Below are 26516 nucleotides of genomic sequence, written 5' to 3'. Positions count from 1 at the left end.
TACTTATTTTTTTCACAAAATAAAATATTTTATTTATAATAAATTATTTTATTATAAATTATATTAATTATTTATGACTAATAAAATATTATATATGTCTGTACAAATATTTAAAAAAGAAATTTACATACATAAGGATTACAAGAATATTTCTTTATCAAAATGTAATATAAATACAATATAATATAGATAAAAATATAAATATAAATACAATATTTATAAAGTGTCATATAATAATTTATTAAAGTATATTTAATCATATTGATCTTATATAATTTTATTTTTTGATAAGAGAAATAACGTCTTATATAAAATATATACAATAATATATTATTATTTTGAAACATACATGTATATTTGAATATATTATTATTATTATAATATTGATAATTATAATTTTAAGAATATTATAATAATACTTTGATGAAATAAACAAATTTACACGAAAGAGAAAGAGAAAAAGCAAAAAAGAAATGAAGGCCCGCCTAATGAAAGGACAACAAGGATGCCACCTATTGTTACTATAATCGAGTTCTATAACCTATGTTTATAACATATTGAAGTGAGTCTTCAAGAGTGAAAAGATGACCCAATTCCTAGAGAAAGATAGACACATGCTGGATGGATCGTTATCTTTGTCAGGAATTCGCTGATTGGTTGACACTAATACAGTCAGAAACATTGATTTCTTATGTACTTTATAAAGTACAGAAAAAATTAACAATTAATTATTTCCAATCTATTATTTAAATATATAAATAAAATATTCCGTGGAAGCTGTGTCATTTTTATTTAAATATCTGATAAGAAATGTTTTTAATGCATTTGATGATATTGTGTAAAAAAGAGACAGAGAGCCAACCAAAAATATACTTGTCTTTTTCTGACCCCGACTTTCTATAGGATAGTATAGGGAAGACTCACTTCAGTATATTATAGTAATCACTGCTCTAACCTCCATGCAGGGTGAGTATCTGCATCATTAGGTGGTTGCGATGTATATTTAAAATTGGAAAATGATCGTAATCTCTCGCGAATGATTGGCGTATTTGCATCTCATAAAATTAATTTCCAAATCAACTTGAGTTTAGCCTAAGGCTACACGTGTCTTCGCTTGTCAATCTCCAGAATCTGCGGTAATCGCAAACTGCAGCCTCGATCTCGATTGCAGTTTCCAGGCAACGTGATTGATCGATGTGAAATAATTAATGAATCTTATGAATGTTCTAATTAACGAGAAAATCATTTTGCTTTCGTTTCTTTTTTTTCTTTGTGACGAAAAGCGATCTTACATCTTGCAGTTTTTAGGTTATGTAGATGGATGTAAATCGTCTGCATTCTGATTATCGCTGCGGTCTGAAATTAAATAATTGTGCAATTTTTACAGTACATTAATAAATTTTTTATTTTATTTAAATTTAGTATTTTACTAAAGATTAAATTAAAATTGTTTTCATGATTTTCTTCCTTATGCTTCATAATTGACAATTTTTATTTTTTTGATTAACTTACTGCCTACAATTAATGTTAATAATGTATTTTAGATGATTCCAGCACAGATATTCCGCTTGATTCACACAAACGGCTTCTTATGGCAGGCAACAAAAAAATCTCTGTTACAAAAGCTGCGTAAAAAGACTGGTTACACCTTGGAAAATTGCAAGAAAGCTCTGCAATTGCATGAGAATAATATAGAAAAGGTAAAAAATATATTAGGTTCTTTTAAGCATGCACATTATATCCTAATTGACTAAATGATGGAATCTCTTAGTCCTCTCTTGCTCCAGGCTGAGAAATGGCTAAAGGAACAGGCGCAACAGTATGGTTGGACACAGGCAGTCAAACTACAAGGTCGCAATACCGGTCAAGGTCTTATTACACTGACCATCGATGGACAATATGCTGCATTAGCAGAGATTAACTGCGAAACTGATTTTGTGGCACAAAACAAGAAATTTCACAGTCTTGCAGAGAGAGTAGCCCTCACTGTACTGAATTTTGCAAAGTCCCAGGAAATTCAAAATGAAGTGCAGCGAACTGCCTTACATGCAGATAATCTCAAAGTTTTATCAGCCGCAGATGGTAAAAGTCTGGGTGATCATTCTGCTTTAATCATTGGCGATGTGGGCGAGAACATCAAATTGAGACGCGCTCTGGCCATTGGTGTGCAATCGCCAGACGTGACGCTGTTTGGTTGCACGCATCCAACACCCATGAATCCCATACCTGTTTCTTTTGGCAAGTACGGTGCTCTTATCGCTGTCAGGAGCAAGAATAAGGATGATATACTAGGCATGCAACTCTGTCAGCATATCATTGGTAAGTTTTATTTATTTCAAAAATAAAAGAAGTTAGATTGGAAAAAAGAAAAAAAATACTTTTGTAATTGTTTCTTTTGATAGGTATGGACCCACAGAAGATTGGGAATCCACGAGTGGACGAACCGCACAACAATGTGGACGAAGAGTCCTGCATGATCTATCAGGAATTCCTACTTGATCCTTCTATCCCTGTACAACAATTGCTAGCAGAAACGGAAACTGAGATTATTGATTTTGCGCGCTTCGAGGTTGGTGAGAATCTTGACGAAGAATCAACAGTAGAGAGCATTCAGACTTGCGGCTGAAATCGATTTCAATATCTATGAAGGATCATCATGCGTTATTTCAATTATATGTCATATTTTCTATAATTTTTATGATAATACATGATGATAATAGCTATTATTTTTATTATAAAATTAAAAAATCGAAAAGAAAGGACTTTATTTGAAGAGTAATTTTTGCATATAATTTCGTCATAGATAACAAGCGTCTAATAGAAAAGAATAGATCGAAATATTAAACCTTATTACTATATGTACAGTGTATCGTGTATAATAAAATCGATATCTTAATATAAAATCTAAATAGTGATAATAATAATTATTATATCTCACTCTTTTTTTACTTTATATTAAACTAACTTTGAATATACAATTTTCGGATTTTAATGCAGTTTAAATTATTACACACTGAGTTTTAATATTTGCACCTATACTTTTTTTGTATTTTGCATTGTATTAATTGGCTTGTTATCAAAATCATTTACATAAAAATATTTAAATATATCCATACAAAAAAAAATAAATAGGATCTAAAAATTCATATGTACATAAAATAAAATTAAATAAAAATCATCAAATAAAAAAATACACTACGAAAGATCTTCACGATACAAAGTGCTTGCAGGAGCCTTCGCTTTAGTTCTTTTTTTTCTCTCAAGCCTCACTGACTTCCACAGCCACATCCGAGAATCTTTCTTCCAATAAGGCGCAATCTCCGCGGGGGAATGCCTTGTACCCTACACAAATTCTTTCTCATATGATTCTTTTATATAACATGATTAAATTGCATATACATAAAATACATATAAATCTGCATGCTGTGAAATTGAATATTCTTGGTAGTTATTTAAAATTACTTCTCTTTTAATTTTCCGGTTAAGAAAGAATTAATTTTTGAAAAACATCAATTGGTCATTCTGTCAAGGAATCAGTTAGTCATAAAGTCAAGGAGGCATTTATACCTGGAAATTTAAAATTTCCATTCCCTGGATTACTAATTGGAAAGTTGATATTTCCCTCGTCTTGAAAACCGGGATGTTCTCTTCTTGCTCGGAATCGTTAAAGTAATCCGTTTGCGCGTCGTTCGTTCTAAGTTCTGAAGGATCGCTGTCATTCGTCTCAAGCTCCAAATTTTTTAAAGCGGATGTAAAGTTTCTAATGTTTTTGTAAGGTCCAATTTCAACCTAAAAAAGAAAGAAACTTATTAAAAATGCACAATTGTTTTATAATCTCGTTTTTTTATTTAAACATTTATATAAGTCGGAAATTTATTTTTAAATATAATTTTACCTGAACTCCTTGAGAACAAACATTGCGATCCAAAACAACGGCGGCTGCAGCATCTTCCGTCCTAGTCACGGGATGATCATTCTCATCCCATTTCAGATTCTCAACTGCCCGAAAGAAAGTACACGTTGTACGTTATAAAAGAGGTTCTCGTAAGAAGCATCTATCTATCTCGATATACCACTCGACTGATCCGAGTCCTCGTTTTGCCAATCCATCGAAGGATCTTCGCACCGTCGAGGGATGATAAAACGGAAACACTTCTCTGACATTTGTCGACGAAGCCCTCATCCTTCCACCGTTTCCTATCGTGAAAAAATGTGCGGCGAGCGCACATTTTTTTGTTTTGAAAAATCGGATCGAATCGCATTAATAGGCCTTTCATAAATTCGACCTCCTTAAAAGGAACTTTTAATTATCGAAATTAATTACTTAATTAATAATCGGACTCTTTTTCTTTTTACAAAAAAAGATAAATTCTTACTTTATTTAACGCTTTACTATTAATATTGTACGTTAGCTAAAACATAAATTAAATATAAGAAATGTATGTATAAAGAAAATATTGTATCTCAATTGAGAAACAGTTTTAATAAAATACACAATCTACTTAATTTCTTTAATAATTTAATTTTCATTTTAATCCCGATTTTGCTCTAGATTCATATTTATAATCAACTTTATATTCTATATGCAAAGTTTTAATTTGCGCAATAATTCTTTCTCCCTCCTTATTCTTTCTCTTATCTCGAATCTCTTTAATTTTTCGCGTTTTTACAAAAAAAAAGAAAAAATGCATTTAACACACGACAGAACGAGCGGAACGAAACGCGTAAGCGAGGGGCTCATTACATGTTCTAGGACGTATAATAACCGCTTGTGCTCTATCTATCCGTGGCGAAGTAATGTTGGAAAGGCAGCGGAGGCTCGAGAACAGGTGTGCGTGCGTGTTGCGTGCTCAGGTGAGATCGGCGGGCCCCGGTGGGCCCCGAAGCGCGCGGCTGCTGTTGCTGGTCACGGCTCGCCGGCCGGAGTTCCGGGGCCCATTTCCGGACAGCACCGGTATGGTCTCCTTTTTAGCCGGGAAGAAGTATCAGTTGTTCGCATATACAGTTAGCCGTCGTACACGCATCATACCCGAAGAACGAGGTGTATCCTTGCTCCTTCGCGCGTGTCCCCCGCGAGATAGAGGCGGCGTTTAAATGAACCCCGATTGCTGATGTCCGCGATAACTAGAACAATGGATTTCCCCAGGCGGGTGAGTGATCATTCAAGGAGTTTGATGATCGTGAAAGATTCATGAGAGAGAAACGTGAGTGTGAAGTTCTTAGACAATTTTTCGATGAAAAAGGATAAATCTCCTCCCCGCTTACCGTTGAATTTCGATCAGCTGTACATATTATATATTTTTGGAAAGTATTTAATTCCTTTAATTCTTTTTTTTTTCTTTGCAAGATTTAATTAAAGAATGTTTCTTTTTTTCGTTTTATTCTTCTTTATTATTCTTCTTTTTATATTTTAATTAAAGATATTTTCTTCTCTCTTTCCATATATTTCTGCTCTGTTTAGTACTTGCATAATCACTTAACTTAAGCAGGAAACTAGATTTACGATCAAATATCATTAGGGAAGACGCGAAAAGAAAATAAAAAACTGTGAAAAATATTGGAAATAATTATAAAAAGAAATAAAAAAAATATGTGGATAGTATTAACAAGATTATAAATAAATTATTAAAGATATTAAAGATAATTAATTAAATGTGGACTAAACTAAGGTCAGTAGAGTGATTATAAAAAATAATAAGATATATTTACTAATATAAAATAGAGCAAATTTCCGATATAAATTTTGATTACTTTTTTTTTAAGAGAATTAAATTTAATTAATTTAAATTCAATATTTGAAATATTTTTGACTTATATCTACGTATATTCAGACATTTTAAAAACAAATAAAAATTGCATTTTAGTATCCAAAAATTTTATGTTATAATGCCATTTCTTTCTTCATTCATTATATTATTAAATCATTATATGATTTATTCGAAAAAATTAATCCTTCTTATAAAAATGCTTTGCAACTATTTGTGATCAAATGACAGCGAATTTTCACCTTTTGACGCAATTCTCGCACAAAAATGCGCATACGGGCGGCAGTTGCGACTTCCTGTCTCGTAGTGACGGTAATTGTCGCGAATGATGCTTAAGCGCGTGTGCGTGCGTGCGTAAAAGTGTGTGTGAATAAATGATACGCGCATACACACACACACACACACACACACACACACACACACACAAGGCGGAAAATAAAACCGGCACAATGCCGCGATGTAATGGGCCCCATCTTACCGGGATCTGATGTGGTTACAGGTCAATCAACTCGAGACAATGGCAAGCATAAAGTTCCTTATTTAGACTGAATTATTTAGAAATCGCAAATTACATAATTACTATCATTTAGAATAAATAATAGTAATTATAACCCGCGGTAAAAAATATATTTTAAAAATGCATCCTTGTTTAATTTAAAATTGATTCTCTGCATTTAATTTATCCAAGATTATTTAAAAAGTCCAACATACTTATACATTTTGAAATTTCTTTCTTTTACATATTCATTTTAAATTCATGACATAAATTCATTACTTGAAAATAAATTCTTTATATATGATAAAAATTTTTGTAAACATGAAAAATATTGTAAAGTAAACTTGAATTATTTTGCTGTGTTGTAATTATTTTAGTTATTTAAATAAAAAACTATTAATTAACTAAATAAATAATTAAAATAACAAAGAAATTACAATTAAAATAACAAAGATTATTACAATTAAAATTGATGATAGATCTAAATATATTAAAAGATTATATTGAAAAGAATCATATAAATATACTTGAATTAAATTAGATTAAATACTTATACTTAAGATATCAAACAGTTTCCTGTACATACACATGCATAAGTGCGTCAAACACGCACTCATGTGCACCTGCGAGGTAGAGATCTCTTAGGCGAGCTCTGGTAACTCAGTTTTCAGTCCGCTCGCGAAGCGCGCGAGCACAGTTTCTCGTGTTGCAAAACTCTTGCCTCGTTTGCCTGTGAACTCGCCCGCGCGAAACATGCCAACAATGTTATCATGCCGGAATTAGTTATTGTTAATTATTTCATTGCGTGCATATTCGACGCTCGATCCTGAAAAATTCTCACTTCGTATTTCGATTTTTCCGGCATTTCTCCTACAGCAGTTTGAAGAACTTGCTCGAGTACTCCAGTGTCTAACTCCAGTTTCTGACTTTATTCTTGACATAAGATTTCTAAAATAATTGAATTGATTTATCATTATTTTATGATGTAAAATCCTCCTCTCTTATATGGGAAATAAAAGTCAATTAGAAAAGTTTTAAAAAGAGAGAAATTCTTGAAAAAATTGGACCTTGTTAGTGATAAATATGACAAGCGTGCTTTATTCTGAAGATTTGAATACCATCCTGCAGGATGATAGGAGCTACCGCAGTGACGATTCCAGCGGCGAAATCTTCAGGAATATCCCGAAGAACAGCAGCACTTTTCGCGTCTGGAAAATCGAAGTGAGCTATTATCAATAAATCTTATTTTCCAACAAAATAAAAAATTCCAATGTGTATAATAATTTCTATAAATATAATATTTCTATCAAATATAAAAAATATAATTAAAAAAAATAATAATTAAAAATAATTTTAAAAAATAATACAAAATATATAAATAAAATTGTCATTTTACAATTATAATTTTGTCAGTTTTATGGTAATTAAATTATCTACAATATAATAATTATATTAAATATGTATTATTTTATTTATAATAGTAATTGTATTTGAATGATTTGATAAAGTAATTATTAAATTTGTTATAACAATTTTATTTATTACTGTTATGTTATAATTAATTTCTCTTCTTAATCATTCCAAATATTTTTTTTTAATATTTCACACTTACATATTTGTCGAGCAGGGTCTGCGTGCAACAGCCGTAACTAGCAACAATATGGGGCTCTTCCTCTCCGAATCAGCATACATCGTCTATGCTGTATCTGCGAAGGACGGTGCTCTTCCTTACCCAAGCATGCCGGTACTTTTACTTTACATTGTGTTGCATCGTCATAAAAGAAACCGCAATTGCGAACATTTCCTCATATACATGTAATCCTTGTTTCCGACTCTTCTACATGAAGCAATCTTTTTCGCTAAATTTAACTCTTCTAGATTGCTCTGATTAAACCTGTTGTAAAAGAAAAATTAGTGCTTAATAATTTAATTATAAAAATAATAATTCAAATAACTATTTGAAAATTTCAACATTAAAAATTTTGAAATATTTTATTTAATTTTGGAAATTTTATATATAATTTATTTAAATTTCTTTCTATCTTCCTACATATACACACACATACATACATATGATTTTTTATTTGATGTAATTAATAATATTTATTCCTAATAACAAATTAACATTCAGAAAACAATTTTGTCGAAACAATATACTCAATATAAGATTTTTGAGATTTCTATTTTTGGGATACGATTGATAGATCAAGGACCTGAAGGATACTTCGGTGGTGCGTGCCATCCACTTCTGGATTGGCGTCAACTGCGACTCGACAGTGTCCGGTGCTGCAGCACTTCGCGCCGCCGAGCTCGATTCGCAGATCTCGGCGATGATCCTGATGCGGGAAGCGCAAGGTCGCGAGAGCTCCCGATTCCTCGCTTACTTTCGGCAACGATTGATCATCGAAAATCTGCATTTTGACGATCCACCCGTTTGCACTCTTCATCGAGTCTCCGGGGTGGCCGTGCCGATTTTAACAGAACTGACGAGAGTCAGCTGGGAGTATTTTAGTTGTCGCGATGTCATCCTTGTGGATATTCGTGCAAAGTATGTTATTAGAAGTTTAATTTATTTACAGAATACTTGGGATAAAAAGTATGTAGACATCTTTGTAAAAATTTTTGCATACAAAGAATATCTACATTTTTCAAGAAGTAATAGATCTGTTTCTTTTAACGCTAATTAAAGCTTAATCCGTTTTATAATTGGGACTTAATTTAAATAATGAAATATTTAAATTAATTTAAATAATCAAAAATTTTACAAGACAATTCGTTAAATAATCATAAAAATCTACAATTACGTAAAATAATACAAGAAATTACTTCTGGTTTTCTTAGAGGTGTCATCTTCTTGTGGCTAGGATCCTTATCAGATCCATTGCATAAACGTCACGCTGCTAGTCTTCTAGAATCCCGAAAAGAGAATAATAACGGCCGTATAGTGGTGGTCGAGGATGGCTACGAACAAACGTTGTCCGAAGACGATAAACAGCTCTTCAGCAGCGTGCTTGATCCCTCGATGAGGGTAGTAGCGCCTGATCGCCAGCACCGCATCAACCCGCCGAGTTCCATTAAATTGTACAAGTGCAGCGAACAATCGGGCAAGTACAAGGTCGCCGAATTGAAATCCGGGCCGATTCTTTGTAGCGATCTAACTTCCAATTCTGTGTACTTGGTGGATCGGGGTGAGGCAGGGGTGTGGGCCTGGGTGGGCCGTGATGTCAACGCTAGGGAAAAATTGGAAGCTGTTAGAAACGCGCGTGGTTTCATCAAGAAGAAGAATTACAGCGACGGCATGCCAGTGGCCAGGGCGATAGAAGGTACTATACAAGACAGATTTATCATTTCAGTTTGAAAAAATAGTTTCTCAAGTATTTACAAATTTCTTAAGAATAAACAAATGCAACGACAATATATATTTTAATTAAAAGAAAATAAACATTTTAAGACAAAGGCTAAAAAGAAATTGATTGTAAAAAATTTGTCAAAAATTATATTAATTACATGCAATAGTTGAATAAAAATAAAATAAGTGAAATGAAATACAAGGTCACGAACCGGTGGAAATGAAAGCATTATTGAGAGACTGGGAACCTTCCAAGACTAGACCACTAACTTTACCGATGAGTTTCGAATCCGATTACATGAATGAAAGACCCAGAATGGCGGCTGAGTGTCAACTGGTGGACGACGGATCCGGCGAGCGGACTTTGTGGAGAGTCGAGCAACAGGAAGGCATGGTCCAGGTAGAGGACGACAGGGGGATTTATTATGCAGAAGCCTGCTACGTGATGCTATACAAGTACGGACAAGGACGAAGGTGTCGAAGTATTGTACGTAGACAATTATATCGCGCGTGCGAGTCTTTTAAGTTCATAAATTTTTTCCTAAAAATGTCTATAAGTATCTATTATTAATTTATGTTATAAAATTTTTCTTCTAAATTATATGATAATCCTGTAAAAAATTAGATAAGAAGAGAAACTGGAGAGTGTTTCTTTTGATTTATCCAGTCTTATGTATATGAAAGATAGTAATACCTGAAAAAAATTGAATAATCGTAAAAAATTTTGAAGGCAATTATGAAATATTTTATGAAATTGTTTTCAGATTTATTGTTGGGAAGGTGTCCATTCTATCAAGGTAGATCGTGACGCAGCGTTGACAGCAGCTTGTCATTTATCCGAAGAGACGAATGCACAATTGGTGAAGGCATCTCAAGGCAGAGAACCACCTCATCTATTGCAGATCTATGATGGCAAGCTGAAGATACTTGCTGGACGTCACCGTGATTCGCGTAAAGTTTCCCTATTTAATTTAAACTATTATTTAAATAAAAGTTTACAAAAATAATAACATACAAAAAGATATATAAAAGACATTTGTCATATTTAAATCGATAGAAAATTGTTGAAAAAAATAAAATGAAATAAATTTCAAAATTTACATACGAATATAAAATATATATTGGTTTAAAGAAAATCTGTAGATTGCATCTTCCATTTTCTACAATGAAGCTTTTTGATTTATAGCGCCAAAGAAATATCTGGTCAGAGTGTTCGGTTCAACGCCATACACTTCAAAAGCGGTGGAACGTCCGTTGCGGGCGAATAGCTTAGATTCCAGCGCGGTGTTCATCCTCTTTTCCAGCACACCAATCGTCTGGTGCGGCAGCAAGAGCACGGGTGACGCTCGACAGGCATCGCGACGCCTTGCGCCCAGAAATGCACCTCTCGTCGCTGAGGGAAAGGAGGACGACGATTTCTGGCTTGAGCTTGGAGGTAAATTATAAAAAAGAGAAAAATAAAGAGGTTCTAACTTTTGAGCGTTTCTAAAATTATTCGGGATACTTCATTTATTTTCTTCAGGAAGAGGCAGTTATGGTGCGGAAACCGAGGAAGTCGGCGAGGAACTGGATAAACATCTCTTTCAGTGCCGCACCGAGAATGGCCTCTTCGTGGGCGAGCAAGTTCTCGGATTCCGACAGAACTCTTTGATACCAGAAGCTATCTGGTTGCTAGACGCTGGTAGTGTAATCTGGGTATGGATAGGCAAATTTTCTGTTCCAAAGACATTGCAAGAATGTGTCGAAGACGCTGCTATATATCTTTATACACATCCCGCAGGCCGAAATCGCAATACGATAATTTCTGTAATCAAGCAAGGTGAGCTCGAATGATAAAAGATAAAAAACATATATTGCTTTTTTTCTCTTTAGAAATATTTTGTTTAACCATTCTTTCTTAAAATCTTCGTTAGATTCGATTTTATTTTTATTTTTGTCGCACAGGATTAGAACCAGCCACCTTTATTGGGCTGTTCGAGAACTGGAATCATAATCTATTAAGAGATTATAAGCCGTTCGAAGTTTTCTGTGCCTTGCTAGAGGACAAAGATCAATCGACGAGAACGCAAATGTCCTCCACCAAAGCCACCACAGATTTCGATAATTATATCAAATATCCGCCGGCAGTGCTAAAGAGCGAGCCAGAGAATCTGCCAGCTGGCGTTGATGTCAGACGCAAAGAGATGCATCTGACTTATGATAATTTCATCGCAATTTTCAAGATGGAACCTGCAGAATTCGAGAAATTGCCCGCTTGGAAAAGGCAGCGGCTCAAGCAGGCCGCTGGACTCTTCTAACTTTTATAAATCGCTTCCTCATGTACAGGATATATCTTAAATTTATATCTTTTGTTTTCGACAAAAGATAAACTTGCAGGCAATTTTAACGAATTATTTTATATTACTTTACTTCTCAATATTAACTTTGTATAGAAGACATATATTTTATTATTCTTGCTGGTATCGCAGGATATACATGAAGCAACTTAAGAAAAAATTTAAGTAGGTTTTTTTTTCGAGAGAGAGCCAGCATTTAGAAATTGTATGCTTTGTGCACATCCCACAATATTTTTATTAGAAATATTTAAAGATTAGATTTTATAATCAACACTTACTGTTTGGAAAAAGTTTATTATAATTTAAGTTTATATAGAGCTGAATTAATTAAGAATCTTATGCAGACGTGTCCATTGCTTCGTGTTGAATTGTACGCACAGTCTCCTCCTCTACGATAATCGGCTGCACTGTCTTGGTAAGCACTGCGGTGGTGCCGGGCTTGTAACGATAACTAATTTGCCGCTCGCCTTTCACACAGGCGGTATCATATGGTCGCAGATAATCAACACCGGTCTTACGAATGACGCAAAGATCCACATTGGATCCTGACGCTAGATCGTTGAACACGCCTGCGCGAATTGCATCTGCCACCAATTGCTTCGCCTCTTCCTCCTAAAAATAATGAGTCACCTTTTAATTCGACATAAATAGTATTTTTAACAAAGAATAAATTTAATACACTCTAATATAGAAAGGAGAATATATACATACATAAAAAAAATTCATAAAAAGTTGTATAAATATTTAACAGAATAGATTTAATAAATAAAGAATAATAAATAATAATGATAAAATTATCACTTATATATATAATATAAAAATCATATTAAAAATATCTTAGACTTTAAATTTATTAATTCAGTCTCCTCCTAATTTAAAATTTTAAGATGGCAATGATTTTATACACTAGATTTAATTAAGTTATTCGATTACATATGATTAGAAGTACTTGTTACCGGTAAATCGGGTCTCCATCTGCTTTCAAAGACCGCCATTGCTGCCAATGATCCAGATCCCATAGTAGTATATTTCAGCTTCTCGGTAGAACCATGTGGATAAATGCAATACAATTGCGGTCCATCAAGATCAAAACCACCCAAAATGAGTGCAGCACCAATATGACCTTGATAACGAAACAGCATTTGCTTAATCAGTGTGTTTGCAGTACACACCGGCACAATACGACCAGTATTCAAGCGATGCAACTCCAATTGGCTGGCTATCATCTCAGTAGTCATTTCAGTGTCAGCCGCTGTGCCAGCTCCGCAACAACTGAAAAAAATTTGAATAATTAATAAAAATTCGAATAGTTTAAATATATCATGCATAACATTAGAGATTGACAGAGAGAATCCTGTGACACTTACTACATATTGGGAGCAAGATAGTGAATTTTCAAACTATATTTATCTGCAACAATCGTATCCTCCGTAGCTCGCGTATCACCACCAAGAATAACACCATCCTTATATACTACACCAGCAATAGTAGTACCTGTCTTGACTGCTTTCGGAGCAGCAAAGCCTTTTTTAATCAAGGCACTGTTTCTGTGCAAAGTAAATAAATATTAAAAAGAATTGTCACAATATTAAAAGATATATGAATTAATTATACCATTCTTGTTACTTAAAAATAAAAATAGATATTTTTTAAAGTGGATATTAAAATGACAAAGTTCTAGCTTTAATATGCATCGCTCTTTAAAATATTTTAACATAGAAAAATATTTTATATACAAAATTATTACTTTATGTAACAAGTATCAACAATTAATCAACAATTAATTAAGAACTATAAAGATTAACATTATTACTGTAATCAAATAATAATAATACTATGACATAGCAATAATACCAAGATATTAATACCAAGATATTAATTTGACATGTTCTTTAAAATTCCATAATCGAAATTTTATTCTTTCTCTTTTATATGATTAAAATCGTTTACAAGTATATTTTAATATTATATAAAAATTTTTGTATTATGAATAAATTTTGATAGAGCTATGTGTGACACAGCAATATCCATATATAGGTTAACTCATGAAAACTATAAGAAATAAGTCCAATTTAATTTATGATACAAAATAAAATATTTACCTTTGACAGAGATCAAAGGAAAAGCCCGGCGATGGAATTTCTGGCGCGAGAAGCGAAGTCATGACTTTTCTGTCAAATATATATCGCCACCAAAAAATTACACAGATATCCTACGTGATCCTACGATTCTGCGTATGTATCCATCAACTGCACGTCACTTCACATCATGCTAATCATGCACGATTCACACTGCGCGCGATAGAAGTTTGTCGCCTAGTGACTTTAACTTGCAAACTAGAAACGAAAGTTTCCTATTGGATGCTGGGCATCGAGCACAGTGTGAATAACTATCATTGGTTGCATTTGGAAACCTTTGCTCCTTTCGATCAATCAAATTTCATTCATTCATTATTCCATTCTGAAAGTTTCCTATTGGATGCTGGGCATCGAGCACAGTGTGAATAACTATCATTGGTTGCATTTGGAAACCTTTACTCCTTTCGATCAATCAAATTTCATTCATTCATTATTCCATTCTGAAATAGATTTCCATTCAGAAATAAATTTTTGAACGCACCTGCAAGGTTTGAAATGCAAATGGTGACGAATAGGCGGGAAAACCTATGAAGAGCCCAAGGTGTGCGTAGTTGCGTAAATCAAGAAAAATGCACGCTTTCTTGAAGACTGGTAAATTGGGCGCCCCAACAGATGTGAAGAAACCATCGACTTCTCGCGCCAAGGATGACAAAAAAGACTTGACACCATGGGTGGAAAAATAGTGAGTATCCATTATTATTCTAAGATTAACCTTTTTCACACGATCTTTGTTCAAGACAAACAACTTTATTTGAAAATGCCTTTTTTAAAGCTGTTCCTTGTTACGATTCAACTCTTCACTTTCGTAACAAAAGTCATGATTTTACTGTCATATTATTTTTCTTTTCGACTTCTACAAATAAGATTAAGATTGTATAAGGTTTTTTGCTTACAGTTTTTGGTCACATTTTTTGTTTACAGCCGACCAAAAAATGTCGATGACATTGTAGAGCAGACAGAGGTGGTGAATGTGATAAGGCAAGCCATGAAACATGGAGATTTTCCTAATATGTTGTTTTATGGGCCACCGGGTACTGGCAAAACCAGCATTATCCATGCAGCTGCAAGGCAGATGTTTGGTAGTATGTATAAGGATAGGATACTGGAACTGAATGCCTCTGATGATCGAGGTATCCAGGTTGTGAGAGAGAAGATCAAATCCTTTGCATTACGCAAGGCTAATCCTATTGGACCAGAGTAAGTGTAAGATTTTTTATCAATTATAAGTATTCCTAATAATATCACTATTAATGATCATAATTTTGGCAATTAAAATTTTCATTAATAATAAAGAGTTTTAATGTTTTTTATAGAAATAAAAAAAATCATCCATTTCTTTATTAAAATGTTATATCTTATTTATATATAATCAGTGTCAATGATGATCCAGTAAAAGGTCTGATGATCGCAGAATCTCAGCACACAAGATTATTTATGAAAGGGCACATTTTGTTGTCATCAAGGAGATCTAATAAAGAATCTTAGCATCTCTTATTAGCAACTAGATAAAAAAAATGCTTGATAATGCAGAAGAACTACAAGATTAGTAAACTTCTGAAAAGCACAAGCAAACAGTTAATCTTCAAGTACTCGCTTAAAAGCCATGTAGATACATTAATACTATTGATTTTATTCTTTCTTGATGTTAAATTTTAATAAATATTAAGTATAATCAAAAACTTTCATTTTCCATAATTTTATTTTTTTAAACTAATTATTGACATTCTTGCATATAAAAGACATTAAAAGAAAAATTTATTTACATTGACTTTGACGCGTGTACTTGAGGATTAAGCATCCCTTCTAGATCTCATGTGCTGTACTGTGATTTATGATCAAAATGGCACAACCTGAGACACATTATAATATTGCTTTAAAATTTATTAAATAAATAAGACAAAATGAAATTAATGGTTTCAACATTATATTTTAAATTTTTCAATACTCACTTTTCCAGTGGGAAGAAATGTCCACCATTCAAGATCATCATATTGGACGAAGCGGACAGTATGACTGGCGCCGCGCAAACAGCACTTCGTCGAATTATGGAAAAAGAGGCACATAGCACGCGCTTTTGCCTAGTATGCAATTACCTATCGCGAATTATCAAGCCGATAGCGTCGCGCTGCACCAAGTTCCGATTCAAGCCACTGAGCGATGAGAAGAGTATCAGCAGACTCGAATATATATGCAATGAGGAGAATCTAAAGGCTGATAGAAGCGTTCTAGAGAAAATCGTTGAAGCGTCCGGTGGCGATTTGAGACAGGCCGTCATGTGTCTGCAATCAATCACACGATTAAAGGGCAAGAATTATGAGATCACCGTGGATGATGCTCTTGATGTGATTGGAGTAAGTATGTTTTTAAAATTATAATTTGTCATTATTAGTAAGTTGAATAATTTATAAATAATTTCGAATTATTTGGAATTGTAATACATTTTTGTGTGTGTTTCTTTAGCTAATTCCTGATGAAAAAATTAATGCGCTGTGGGAGGCCTGTAAAAAAGGAAACTATAGTAATGTCGAGACATTACTTGAAAATTTGCTGTTGGAAGGATATCCAGGCTCACAGGTATTGCTTTAATTATTGCTGTTGAATTTTTGAAAAATTTTAAAATAAATTTTAAAATAATAAACTGTAAAATAATAATTCCTGTCATATACATGTTGATATCCATAACAGTTTGATTGAATTGGTTTAATTATACTATCTTTTGTGTATGTTATGTATGTTAGGTAATCGAACAATTAAATGAGAAAGTAATTTTCTCTGATGAACTGAGTGACAAACAGAAAGTGATAATTGGCGATATGCTCGGGGTAAGAGATTTTCTCTACATATACATAAAAAATTAATGATATAAATTGAATACAAATATGAAAAATTTTCTCTTTTTTTAGGAATGCGATTATAAATTAACAGAAGGAAGTGACGAATATCTGCAGCTTTTAAGTATATTTTCTACCATCTTAATAGCGTGGAAATCATCATAAAAAAGTTATAAAAATATGTTCCTATATATGTAAACATTTATATTTATATTTATGTATTCTGTAAGTAGAGAGCTTTTATATATTTTTAAAAAAATTGCAATTTGCCTTTTATAATTTCAGCATACCGATTTGAATCAAGAATGATTATAAAATGAATTTTAGAACATCCTGAAGACAATAATATTTATAATTAATTATTACAATAATATAAATTATATATATATATATATATATATATATATATATATATATATATAAAACTAGGAATTATTATAGAGGGTATATCAGAATCTTTAGTATTAATACAGTGATATTTCGACTAGAAATCGCCATATATCCCTAAACCGACGCAGCATCAGCGCCAAAGTTTACCAAGCACCTAGAGATTTCAATAACCAACTTCGCGAGTACGACCCTCGAAATATTTCTAGGTATCATTTAGCAATTATAATTTTCTTACCTTTTTAGAAGAGACGTCATAAGAGCCAAACCGTTTGACGTACATCGCGACGAGTTGCGAAACATTTTCGACCGCTTTCTCGCATCGAGATGGAAAAATTACGTCGATAAAACTCGATCCCGGCGTCGCTGGAAACGGGGCTCTCAGCGTCTCGGACATCGTCGCATTGAGCACCACTGACGTTCGGCGTGTAGGGGCGTCGTTGCTACTGCGTGCAATGTGTATCGTGTAGGCGTTGGCGAGAGGAAGGAGGCGAGAGAGCCGCGACCGCCGCCGCCACTCGCTCTTTCGGAAATGTGTCGTCCGTGAGGAGAAAAAAAGACAGCGTGTGCACGAGGAAGCCGGTGTGACGCGTGTTCACATGTGCATTTCATTTCGCGAGGAATCCTCCTTCGAAAGCGTTCGTCGTATCTCTCTGCTCTCTTCTTCCCCCTCTCCCACCGTACCACCGCCTCTATCTCTCTCTCTTTCTCTATTTCTCTCTGTCTCTCTCTTTATCATACATTGTGTCTCTAGAGCACTGTCCAAGCCTTGGCCACGACGACGGAGCCACGTCTCCGCGTCCTGGTAAAGCGTGAGTGATCCTCATTGTCATCATTATTATTATTATTCCGTGAGTAGTGGTATCGGGGAAGATCGCCGCCGATCACGGCGTTCCGTGTCGCGTCCTAGAAGAAAGACAGGACGGACGAACGAACGTACGGGGGCGTGAACGACGCCCGTCCTCGCCGCTGCAGCATCGTTCTTCGCTACGTCGTTTCGGAGTACGTCCGTCCTCCTTATCGAGACACCTCTCTCTCTCTCTTTCTCTCGTTTGCTGGCATAGAGAGGTCGTGACTTCCGGAGAGAAAGGAGAGAGAGAGAGAGAGAAAGGTGTGCTGACCGCGTTCCTCGTCGTGACGTGCAGGACCAGCAGAGGAGACCAAGAGGAGACGACGAGTGTATCCAGTCCTCGTGGCACTTCCTCACGTTTTTCATCTCGCATCTGAAGGCGGGATTTACGCCGGATCCCGCGTTGCCCTTCGCAGCACGAAGGCGTGCTATTCGGCTCCAAAGGTCCATCATCCTTGAACGAGGGTCTATTATACTCCGAAATCCTGTGGAGAATAAGAAACGGGTCAGTGTTTGAGAGAAATTTTTGGCAGAACCAAGACGAGAAGAGAATTTAAGAAAATTTAAACCGCGGGATGTTCCGGTCGAGAAGACGCTGAACAAGAGGAGAAAAAAGACCAACCGCAGCGAGACATGTTCGGCGTCCTGAAGGAAGATCCGACCGGTGAAACGGGTGGTTAATCGCGCTGTATTTTACGCTCCCTCCTCCCCCACCCCCCAGTTACGAGAGTGAGATCCTGACGATTCTCTTCGTGGATGAATATCGGCAGCATTTACGTTTGACGTTTGTATTACTCCGAATTTATTATTCTCCATTACGGCTCCAAAAGGACTCGAACGGAGCCGGCACGCTTCCATGTGCGCATCGGGATCCTAAGGAGGCGCGTGGTTTGACAGGACCTCGCGAACGGAGCGCCGCGGCGCCGGGTTCGAAAGGATTTCAAGGATTCGAGGAATTTTCGCTTTCATTCTTTCCTCCTCCTCCTCCTCGCGTTTGTTCGCTCGCGTCCTCGGCCTGTGTGATATATTCGGTTCGGACAAAGGCGTGGATGATACCGGCAGGCTATTCAACAACAACAACGACGGCGGTCACGAGGCGGATCCTATTTCCTGCGGCTGTAACGGGTGTCACGGCCGATTCGTGGAATGTGACGGGAGACGTCGCTCGTGGAGCAGCGAGTCGTAGAAAAGGTGAGTTTGTATCAGCGGATAATTCGAGATACATCGAGTACACTAGAATACCGGACGAGTAGTGTTCGAAGCGATCCGATTGGCCGAACGCTCCAATTCCAGGTCCTTTGAGATCACACATGGATATGTATCCGAGAGTATCCCGTTTGCTAACGTATTCTCTCTTTGAATCGCGCGCTCGGTCTTTTCCCTCGAGAGAGCATTATTCGTCTCCTTATCTTAATAAAATTTTCAAACATACAGACTTTAATTAACAGAGATTTCATATATTTGATATAATTTGCATTCTAATTATATTTTTGCATTTGAAATTTAAGTTTCAAATTTATTGAATTCTAGTAAAATTAAATTTCGTTATATTCTAATTAATATAAAATTTATTTTAATCAATAAAATTGTAAATAACATTATATATTTTTTATAAAGTCTAATATTTCTCTAAGAGATCTAGAAGGTTTTAAATTTAAAATTCATTCGATACTAGTAAAATAAATTTCTACAATACATGCAATAAGTGCAAAATTATAATTAAAATATCTTTAATAAAATCTTCAAATCTTTTAGGTCTTAAATATTTTAAGATTTTTTTAATACCTGCATATATTTGAAATTTTAAGCCCGTTCATCGCGTGTCTTTCTTTTTATCCTTACTTCTTTAGGCATTCAGGTTTCTAAACGCTTTGATCGTTTGATCTTTAGCCTTTGAATTCTCCCGAATTAAATAAAGATCTATGCGACTAAATCTGGTATATTCGCAGTTCACTCATGTGAGACAATATAGGCGCACATGCACGCTCTTAGTACCTTTTACTCGACCGTCCTCGATTCATTCTCATTTTATAAAACGAAAATCGAACGCGTACGAGTGCTCCTCGAAAATAGTTATATTCGTCGCCCGATTGATTTTATTCACGTAGATTTTACACGCGATGCCGTTTATAACTCGATGAATGATAATGATATTCCATGTTACTTCCATTATCGATTTACTCGAGTTGTCAATCAAATTGATGGGCAAAATCAATTAATTGTGATATATTATTTATCATTGTTCCCGATCAACTTTAAGACAGATGCATTTACGAGAGAAGAAAAGAGATCTTTGAACTTGCGTTATCATTCCTAAATTAAATTTACGTTAGCGATATGTTCTCGCTTCTTATTGAATAATCGACTATTGTCCGCAAAAAGAGCAAACAAGCTATATATATAATATATATCTTGCTCATTACGATAAATCAGATATTAATTTATATATATATATATATATATATATATATATATATATATATATATGAAAAACATACATATTTATATAAAATATCTATAGATTCAAGAATTACGTTAATAATTCTAAATAAATAAATAACAATGAATATAAACAAAGTGTGTATAAATTTATTCGTTTATTTGTTTAAATTTAAAGATATTTTTATGAAATATTTTTAAAAAGACAACTGTAAATGTAATATCATTTTCAAAGTGTAATTTTGAAAATTTACTTTTTCATATTTGTTTTCCATATTTTTTTTTATAGATGGTACAATAAATTACAAAATAAAATAAAATAAATTGTATCACAACCAAAGTAAAAATGCATATGTGTGAGAACGAACAATGATAAATTTCTTTAAATATTTTAATTCCATAATATATAATTATTATATAACTTATATAAAATTTAAAAAAATCTACATAATGATCTACTCATATTTTACGTAATTTTAATTGCAACCAATTAATCGTCCAATGACGATCAATTTATAAATCATATATTTATATATTATGACATATATAAACATGTATTATCTATAAGATACATATCAATCGTGTATTATCACAATCTATAAATTATGTATTTGATTTAATGATATAACACACGTAATATTTATAATAAATTTAAACAGACACAAAAAGAGACCAGTTCCTCCCGACCATGTAATACAGGGTATCCGTTGTACAAGTGAAGGAATTCAGAAAACAAAGTTCGTCTTTCGCGCTTATCACACGGCGCGTCGCCACGAGGATCGATAACGAAGCCAGGCGTATTTATTCTCGAGACTAAGTCCAGGGGCCCGGCATGCCGCGATAAAGCTCGGAAGTTAGTATCTTTTATCTCTGGGAAGAGAGGCGCGCGCGCGAGACCCCTTCGACTTCCTCCCCCGCCGTTCCTCCGACTGCTTTCCACTTTTCGTGCCTCTAATTAAGCCGCGGTCGCGCCGAGAGAAGTACAAGCCGGAAATAGAAAATTAGAGCGCGCCGATGGTGCCGTGCCGTGTGGGATTTGAGCCCCATTGATAACCCCGAACATCTTTTTTCCCCTCGTCTTTAGAACATGGAACAAAAATTTGCCGAAAAATTTAACACTCTAGAGATATAGGTAAAATTTAATGTCCCAGAAATATACATCCATAATTATTACGACCTAAAAAAAGTAATAAATCAATAATATAAATTTTTTATCTTAATTTTAAAATTCGATAAAGAATGAAAAAATTAAGATAAAGGCATACGTGAAATTTTTCTTACTTTTCAAAGCTAACAAGTTCCTATTTTCTGATCTTGGCAATGTAGAACTAGTTAACATATATTAATATGCATGCACTTTGTAATATCGCGTTTCTTGTAAAAATTAGAATATAAAATATTAAGTATTGTTTCTTGTGGGATTTTTTATTTGATCCTACTCTACTCTTCTCTTTTATCTTCGTATATTCTTATAATTATTGTATATTTTGTTTTATAAATATATTATTCTTCTTATTTATTTATTTATTTATATATTTAATATTTATATATTTTTTTAATTTTTATGATCTTTAGTTATTATTCTTCTCTTGGCATATTCTTTTATAAATAAAAATCGTAATACTTTAACACTTAATTTATAACTATTGTATATTTATGTTCGATGATTTTTCATAATATTTTATACTCGAGATTCCCAAGAACTCAATAATATTCAAACATTAATAATTATATCGACAGTCAAACATCTCTCTATCGTATTTCTGCCTATCGAGATGGAAGTCTGTTGCAGTTTCCTTTCGTCTTGTTTTCAATTTCCCCGACTTTTCTCGATTTCCAACTCCAACGACTGTTTGCTGTTGTCGTCGCGAGACAATGTTATATATCCCTTTCAATAAACGTTTCTTTCGATATCGCGAATGTCCTATCAATCGTGACTACTGTAATTTTGAATGGATTTTGATGTGACTTATAGCTTCGTCGAGGATATCACTTTGATATTCCAAGCCAAAAATAAAGCTTGTATAAATGTCGGATGTGAGCAGCATCGCAAGTCCACCGTTCTGAAAAATTTTATATTCTACATTATAGAATAGTCCACTAAACTGCATAATATCTCCCATTAAAAAAGCACCAAATATGTATTCTAAAGAAGATTTCCCTTTAGTAGTAATTTCCCTCTAATGTACTTTAGAATATATTCTTTATTTCACATTATTTTTAACAAGACCTAATTTAATCTAATAAGAGACTTTTTTTAAAGAGGAATATTCTGAAATTTTTTAGAATATTTGATTAAAGAAAAGCTTTAGAGGGAATTCTTCTTAAATGAAGAATACAATTTTTTCGGTGACCTTTTCGGGTCGAATTGAATCCTGTAAGAAGAATGTAATTCGAAATTGCGAGTAGCGTATGTATGTCTCACTCGATTACTAATGGATGCAATTATTCGTAAAAATCACTCTTGAACGTTTCCTATTATTTTCCCAACGATACTCTAAAAGTTCGCTCAAATTTTGTGTATTAATCTTGAGTAAAATTTTTTATTAACGTGATGTAACTTTCTTTTCCACGAACAATTACTCTGGGGAAGAGTTTTCCTTGGTTTTACTCATAAACTTTCTCTAATAGCCAAGTTCCATTAAGTAATTAATTTTCCTCGCATTTCGTGGTTCTTTCATGTCCATCATACAAATAAATAAAATTGGTATAATTTTTTATTTCTTGTGTAAAATGTCTTTCTTCAACATTTTGAATGATGTTTTTTAAAGATTCTCTTCTACGTTAAAAATAAATACGTACATATAATTCAAAATTTATGAAGAAAGAACATTTAATATTTTAAAATATATTTTCCTTTAATCTCAAAAAATATAATTTTCTTTGCTTCTTGTGTAAAAATATAAAATATCTCTTTTCAACATTTTTAATGATGACTTTTGAAGATTCTCTTCTACATTAAAAAAAAAAAAAAATATATATATATATATATATATATATATATATATATATATAATTGAGAATTTATATAAAGAGAGAACATATAATTTCAACGCTGATATTTTCTTTTAATCTCACAAAATATAATTTTTCTGTCTGCAATGACTTTCACAGGATGCAGCTATGAAGTCTGTCTAATAACTAGAGTGACATTCGACATTCCATTGCAACTGACTTTATTGAACCGACATATTTAACGTTCATAATGACTGGGATGCCGACGACCGCAGCGATTGCTAACCGCGGAAATGGCGCTGTCAGTGTCACGTACCACGCGGCAATTGCTGTTACACATAAACTGCAGCGGCTATACGAGAATTTTCTCTTCGATAATTTTTTCGTTTCTCATCTTCTTTCCGATTATTTGTCAAATTATTAAAATTTGTTAGATTATTAAAAGAGTTATGCGTATGTTATTTGTAGTCCATGTATATATCACTTTGAATATTTTTATCGTTTTTATCTCTACGTTTTTGAATTCAAAAAGTAAATCAAATTACTTGGATTTGAGTTTATCTAATATTTCAAAATTAAAGTTTTTATACGAACTACAAATAATATAAATACACATAGCTAGTATAATAATCTAGAAATAGTCAAAAAGAAAATGAGAAATATATATATATATATATATATATATATATATATATATTCTGAATTCTGCTAATTTTTATATTTAAAATACGCTCGCTTATTTCACAGCGACTTTATTCGAAATTAAAATTATTAATACGAAATGAAAAAAATAATAATCATGGTTAAGTTAATTATAATCTTAATAATGCTATTTCTATTCAAATAGAAAAATTAATAAAGAAAGACAAAAATTGATTGATGAAAAAAAATTATAAAGAATGTACGATGATACAATTTATACTACAAATTTATTAATAATACTAATGAGAATTTTTCAAGACATGCTAGGATATAACAAGAACAGCGCAACAGTTTTAGCGATCTATTTTATCGCCCGTCCGTCTTCGTGGGAGGAGATGAGGGGAGGACGGAAGGGGCGACTGGGGACTGTATAATATCAGTTATCATTTTTATCTCGTAAGGGAACGGTTTGTCGGCGACGTTAAAGTACATCGCGCGTCAATTTCTCAGAAAAGTGCAGCTGTGTGACGTGACGCATTCTCGCATTTATGCGAGCGTTATCGTTCATCCATCTTTGCGTCTATCGCAAAAATTGCACGGGCAATTTGGTAGATTAAACAGAGTCGCGATACAAAGGAGATACTCCGTCGTTTATATTAATTCGTTTAACTCTTCTCAGCTTCCACGTTTCCATATAATAGATCAGAACTTAATGTTATTATTAACTTACGCAATTAACTCATACAAGCTTGAAACAGAATTGTTGTGTTATGCTAATCTTACGTTATATCTAGGTTTATTAGTATTCTGAAAGATAAATGTTTATTCTTCATTACCTTTGTATTTAAAACGTACAATTAAAGTTTTCCTTGTATGCGATAATTAAAAATCTAATTAGAATCGAAATGTAATAACCGAAATACGACGCCGTAATCACGTAAATTTGATAATAAACGTTTCTTAATTTCCGAGTAATAATGTCAAGATTCTTAAGAGGTTTTCAAAATTCCTCTTAAATTTTCCACTTTTCTTTCTAATATATTTTAACGTCGCGGTTAGATAGTAGGATTAAAAATAAAGAAGAGTTACTTCGCGATAAAGAGTCGGAGCATTTTCCAAAAGATTCTATGGCATCCTACATCCCTCGCGATGATTTTAATCATTCACATCATAAGGTTCCGATCGCGCAATCTTCAACTTTGCTCTTTCTTTGGTGGCAATGGCCGAATTAATAATTCTAATGGGATAAACTTGTGAAACGAAGCTCAAACAAAGTTTACCCCGTAGGAGAAAATAACGCGAAAATAATACAAATTATAATTTCGATAAAAATGATATCGAAATTTGTTTAATATATTATATATAATTGTATTTATTTATAAATACAATAACGTCCATATATGTAAATATATTCCTGGACAAAATTAATACATAATTTTTTTTTTCATTTTTTCTTTAAAAGCTGATATTTAAATTTTAACGCAAAATTTTAAAGAAAAAGTTAAAAAAATTATGCGTTAATTTTGTCCAGGAGTGTATATTTCAATATAATTATAAGCATTTATATTTTATATAAATATATAAATTGTAAATAAGTTTATAATTTTATAAACACACATATAAATTATATGGATAAATTACAATTCCATATTTAAAAATTTCCTTTTTAGTTAGGTTTTGGTCAATAATGTAATTCAATATTAATATTAAATATACTAATATCTTGTGTATTCAATATTAATATTAAATATACTAATATCTTGTGTACTCGCGTATAAATTAAAGACACGTAATAACACGTGGCCTCTCTCCCTCTCTTTAAAACAAATGTTGCTACGATAAACACTTGTTTCAATACGAAGTATGTACGCATGATTTAAATTAAATGTTAAATAATCAGCAAAATCATATCATTGAACGTTCCAACAGATATAGAAGACTCAGACTTCTTTTTTATCGCACTCGGTGCCGCAAAAACTCCGCAATAAAACCGAGAGGCAAGTAAAACAGCAGGTCGAACAGGAAATCGACACGCGGCCGCCGATTAGGGCGATCGAGCGGAATTCTCAAGTAGCGAGTAATCGGAAATACCTGAGCTGCGTCGCTGAAATTCAGTCCAAGATTGCAGTGCCCTTCCCCCTTCTCTCCATTAGCGCTGATTCAGCACGATAGCGAATAGCTACCGAAGTTAGCCAGACTGACCCAAATGAATTTATCAATGGCAACCAACGAAGAGACAAGAGGATGCCGCATGTTTTTCCATCTTCCTCCCAAATTTTCGTCCGATTAATTAGGAACCACGCTGTGAACATTTCGAATTTGGACCTA

General features: G+C 33.4%; 5 protein-coding genes and 1 long non-coding RNA gene across 15 annotated transcripts in view; 4 read left to right on the top strand and 2 right to left on the bottom strand.

The window, feature by feature from the left end:
- Nucleotides 1–912: 912 nt before the first annotated feature.
- Nucleotides 913–2879, top strand: LOC105252495 (elongation factor Ts, mitochondrial). Of its 2 annotated transcripts, none has more exons than XM_011259879.3 (4): nt 913–966; nt 1545–1700; nt 1788–2319; nt 2403–2879. In XM_011259879.3, exons 2-4 carry the CDS (start codon nt 1545–1547, stop codon nt 2624–2626), a joined length of 912 nt encoding a protein of 303 aa, XP_011258181.1. In that variant the 5' UTR covers nt 913–966; the 3' UTR covers nt 2627–2879. The 2 variants fall into 2 exon arrangements, with proteins under 2 accessions (XP_011258181.1, XP_011258182.1); XM_011259880.3 differs by lacking the exon at nt 913–966 and adding an exon at nt 972–1136.
- A 290-nt stretch (nt 2880–3169) lies between these two features.
- On the bottom strand, nt 3170–4229 carry LOC105252508. The gene is made up of 4 exons (XR_003123724.1): nt 4074–4229; nt 3896–3999; nt 3568–3789; nt 3170–3342 (listed from the first exon to the last, which is right to left on the bottom strand). It is a non-coding gene; the product is annotated as an uncharacterized LOC105252508 (long non-coding RNA).
- Nucleotides 4230–4688: 459 nt separating this feature from the next.
- LOC105252496 (villin-1) lies at nt 4689–12039 on the top strand. 3 transcript variants are annotated; one of them, XM_025415161.1, is made up of 10 exons: nt 4689–5150; nt 7390–7482; nt 7889–8005; nt 8466–8809; nt 9103–9584; nt 9814–10097; nt 10375–10561; nt 10797–11045; nt 11133–11429; nt 11555–12039. In XM_025415161.1, exons 1-10 carry the CDS (start codon nt 5112–5114, stop codon nt 11905–11907), a joined length of 2445 nt encoding a protein of 814 aa, XP_025270946.1. In that variant the 5' UTR covers nt 4689–5111; the 3' UTR covers nt 11908–12039. The 3 variants fall into 3 exon arrangements, with proteins under 3 accessions (XP_025270946.1, XP_025270947.1, XP_011258183.1); XM_025415162.1 differs by having other exon boundaries at nt 4689–5204; XM_011259881.3 differs by lacking the exon at nt 4689–5150 and having other exon boundaries at nt 7203–7482.
- A 68-nt stretch (nt 12040–12107) lies between these two features.
- Nucleotides 12108–14216, bottom strand: LOC105252497 (proteasome subunit beta type-7). Its single transcript, XM_011259882.3, has 4 exons — nt 14049–14216; nt 13314–13493; nt 12903–13218; nt 12108–12558 (listed from the first exon to the last, which is right to left on the bottom strand). Exons 1-4 carry the CDS (start codon nt 14108–14110, stop codon nt 12283–12285), a joined length of 834 nt encoding a protein of 277 aa, XP_011258184.1. The 5' UTR covers nt 14111–14216; the 3' UTR covers nt 12108–12282.
- A 355-nt stretch (nt 14217–14571) lies between these two features.
- Nucleotides 14572–17096, top strand: LOC105252504 (replication factor C subunit 4). The gene is made up of 6 exons (XM_011259897.3): nt 14572–14766; nt 15006–15281; nt 16042–16435; nt 16545–16658; nt 16823–16906; nt 16988–17096. Exons 1-6 carry the CDS (start codon nt 14654–14656, stop codon nt 17078–17080), a joined length of 1074 nt encoding a protein of 357 aa, XP_011258199.1. The 5' UTR covers nt 14572–14653; the 3' UTR covers nt 17081–17096.
- A 638-nt stretch (nt 17097–17734) lies between these two features.
- LOC105252503 (catenin delta-2) overlaps nt 17735–26516 on the top strand; it is a 36839-nt gene continuing 28057 nt past the window's right edge. For 2 of the 7 annotated variants that reach the window (XM_011259896.3, XM_025415160.1), the window contains exon 1: nt 17736–19343. The gene's annotated coding sequence lies outside the window, so the exon portion shown is untranslated. Of the gene's footprint in view, nt 19344–26516 lie in introns of all 7 variants that reach the window. The other 5 variants (XM_011259894.3, XM_011259893.3, XM_011259890.3 and 2 more) reach the window with 4 other exon arrangements.

This window comes from Camponotus floridanus, unplaced genomic scaffold (genome assembly GCF_003227725.1).
Source record: "Camponotus floridanus strain SB8 unplaced genomic scaffold, Cflo_v7.5 scaffold99, whole genome shotgun sequence".
NCBI classification, from domain to species: Eukaryota; Metazoa; Arthropoda; class Insecta; order Hymenoptera; family Formicidae; genus Camponotus; species Camponotus floridanus.
The sequence above is the reverse complement of the archived record's forward strand: the minus strand, read 5'-3'. Positions and strand labels throughout refer to the sequence as shown.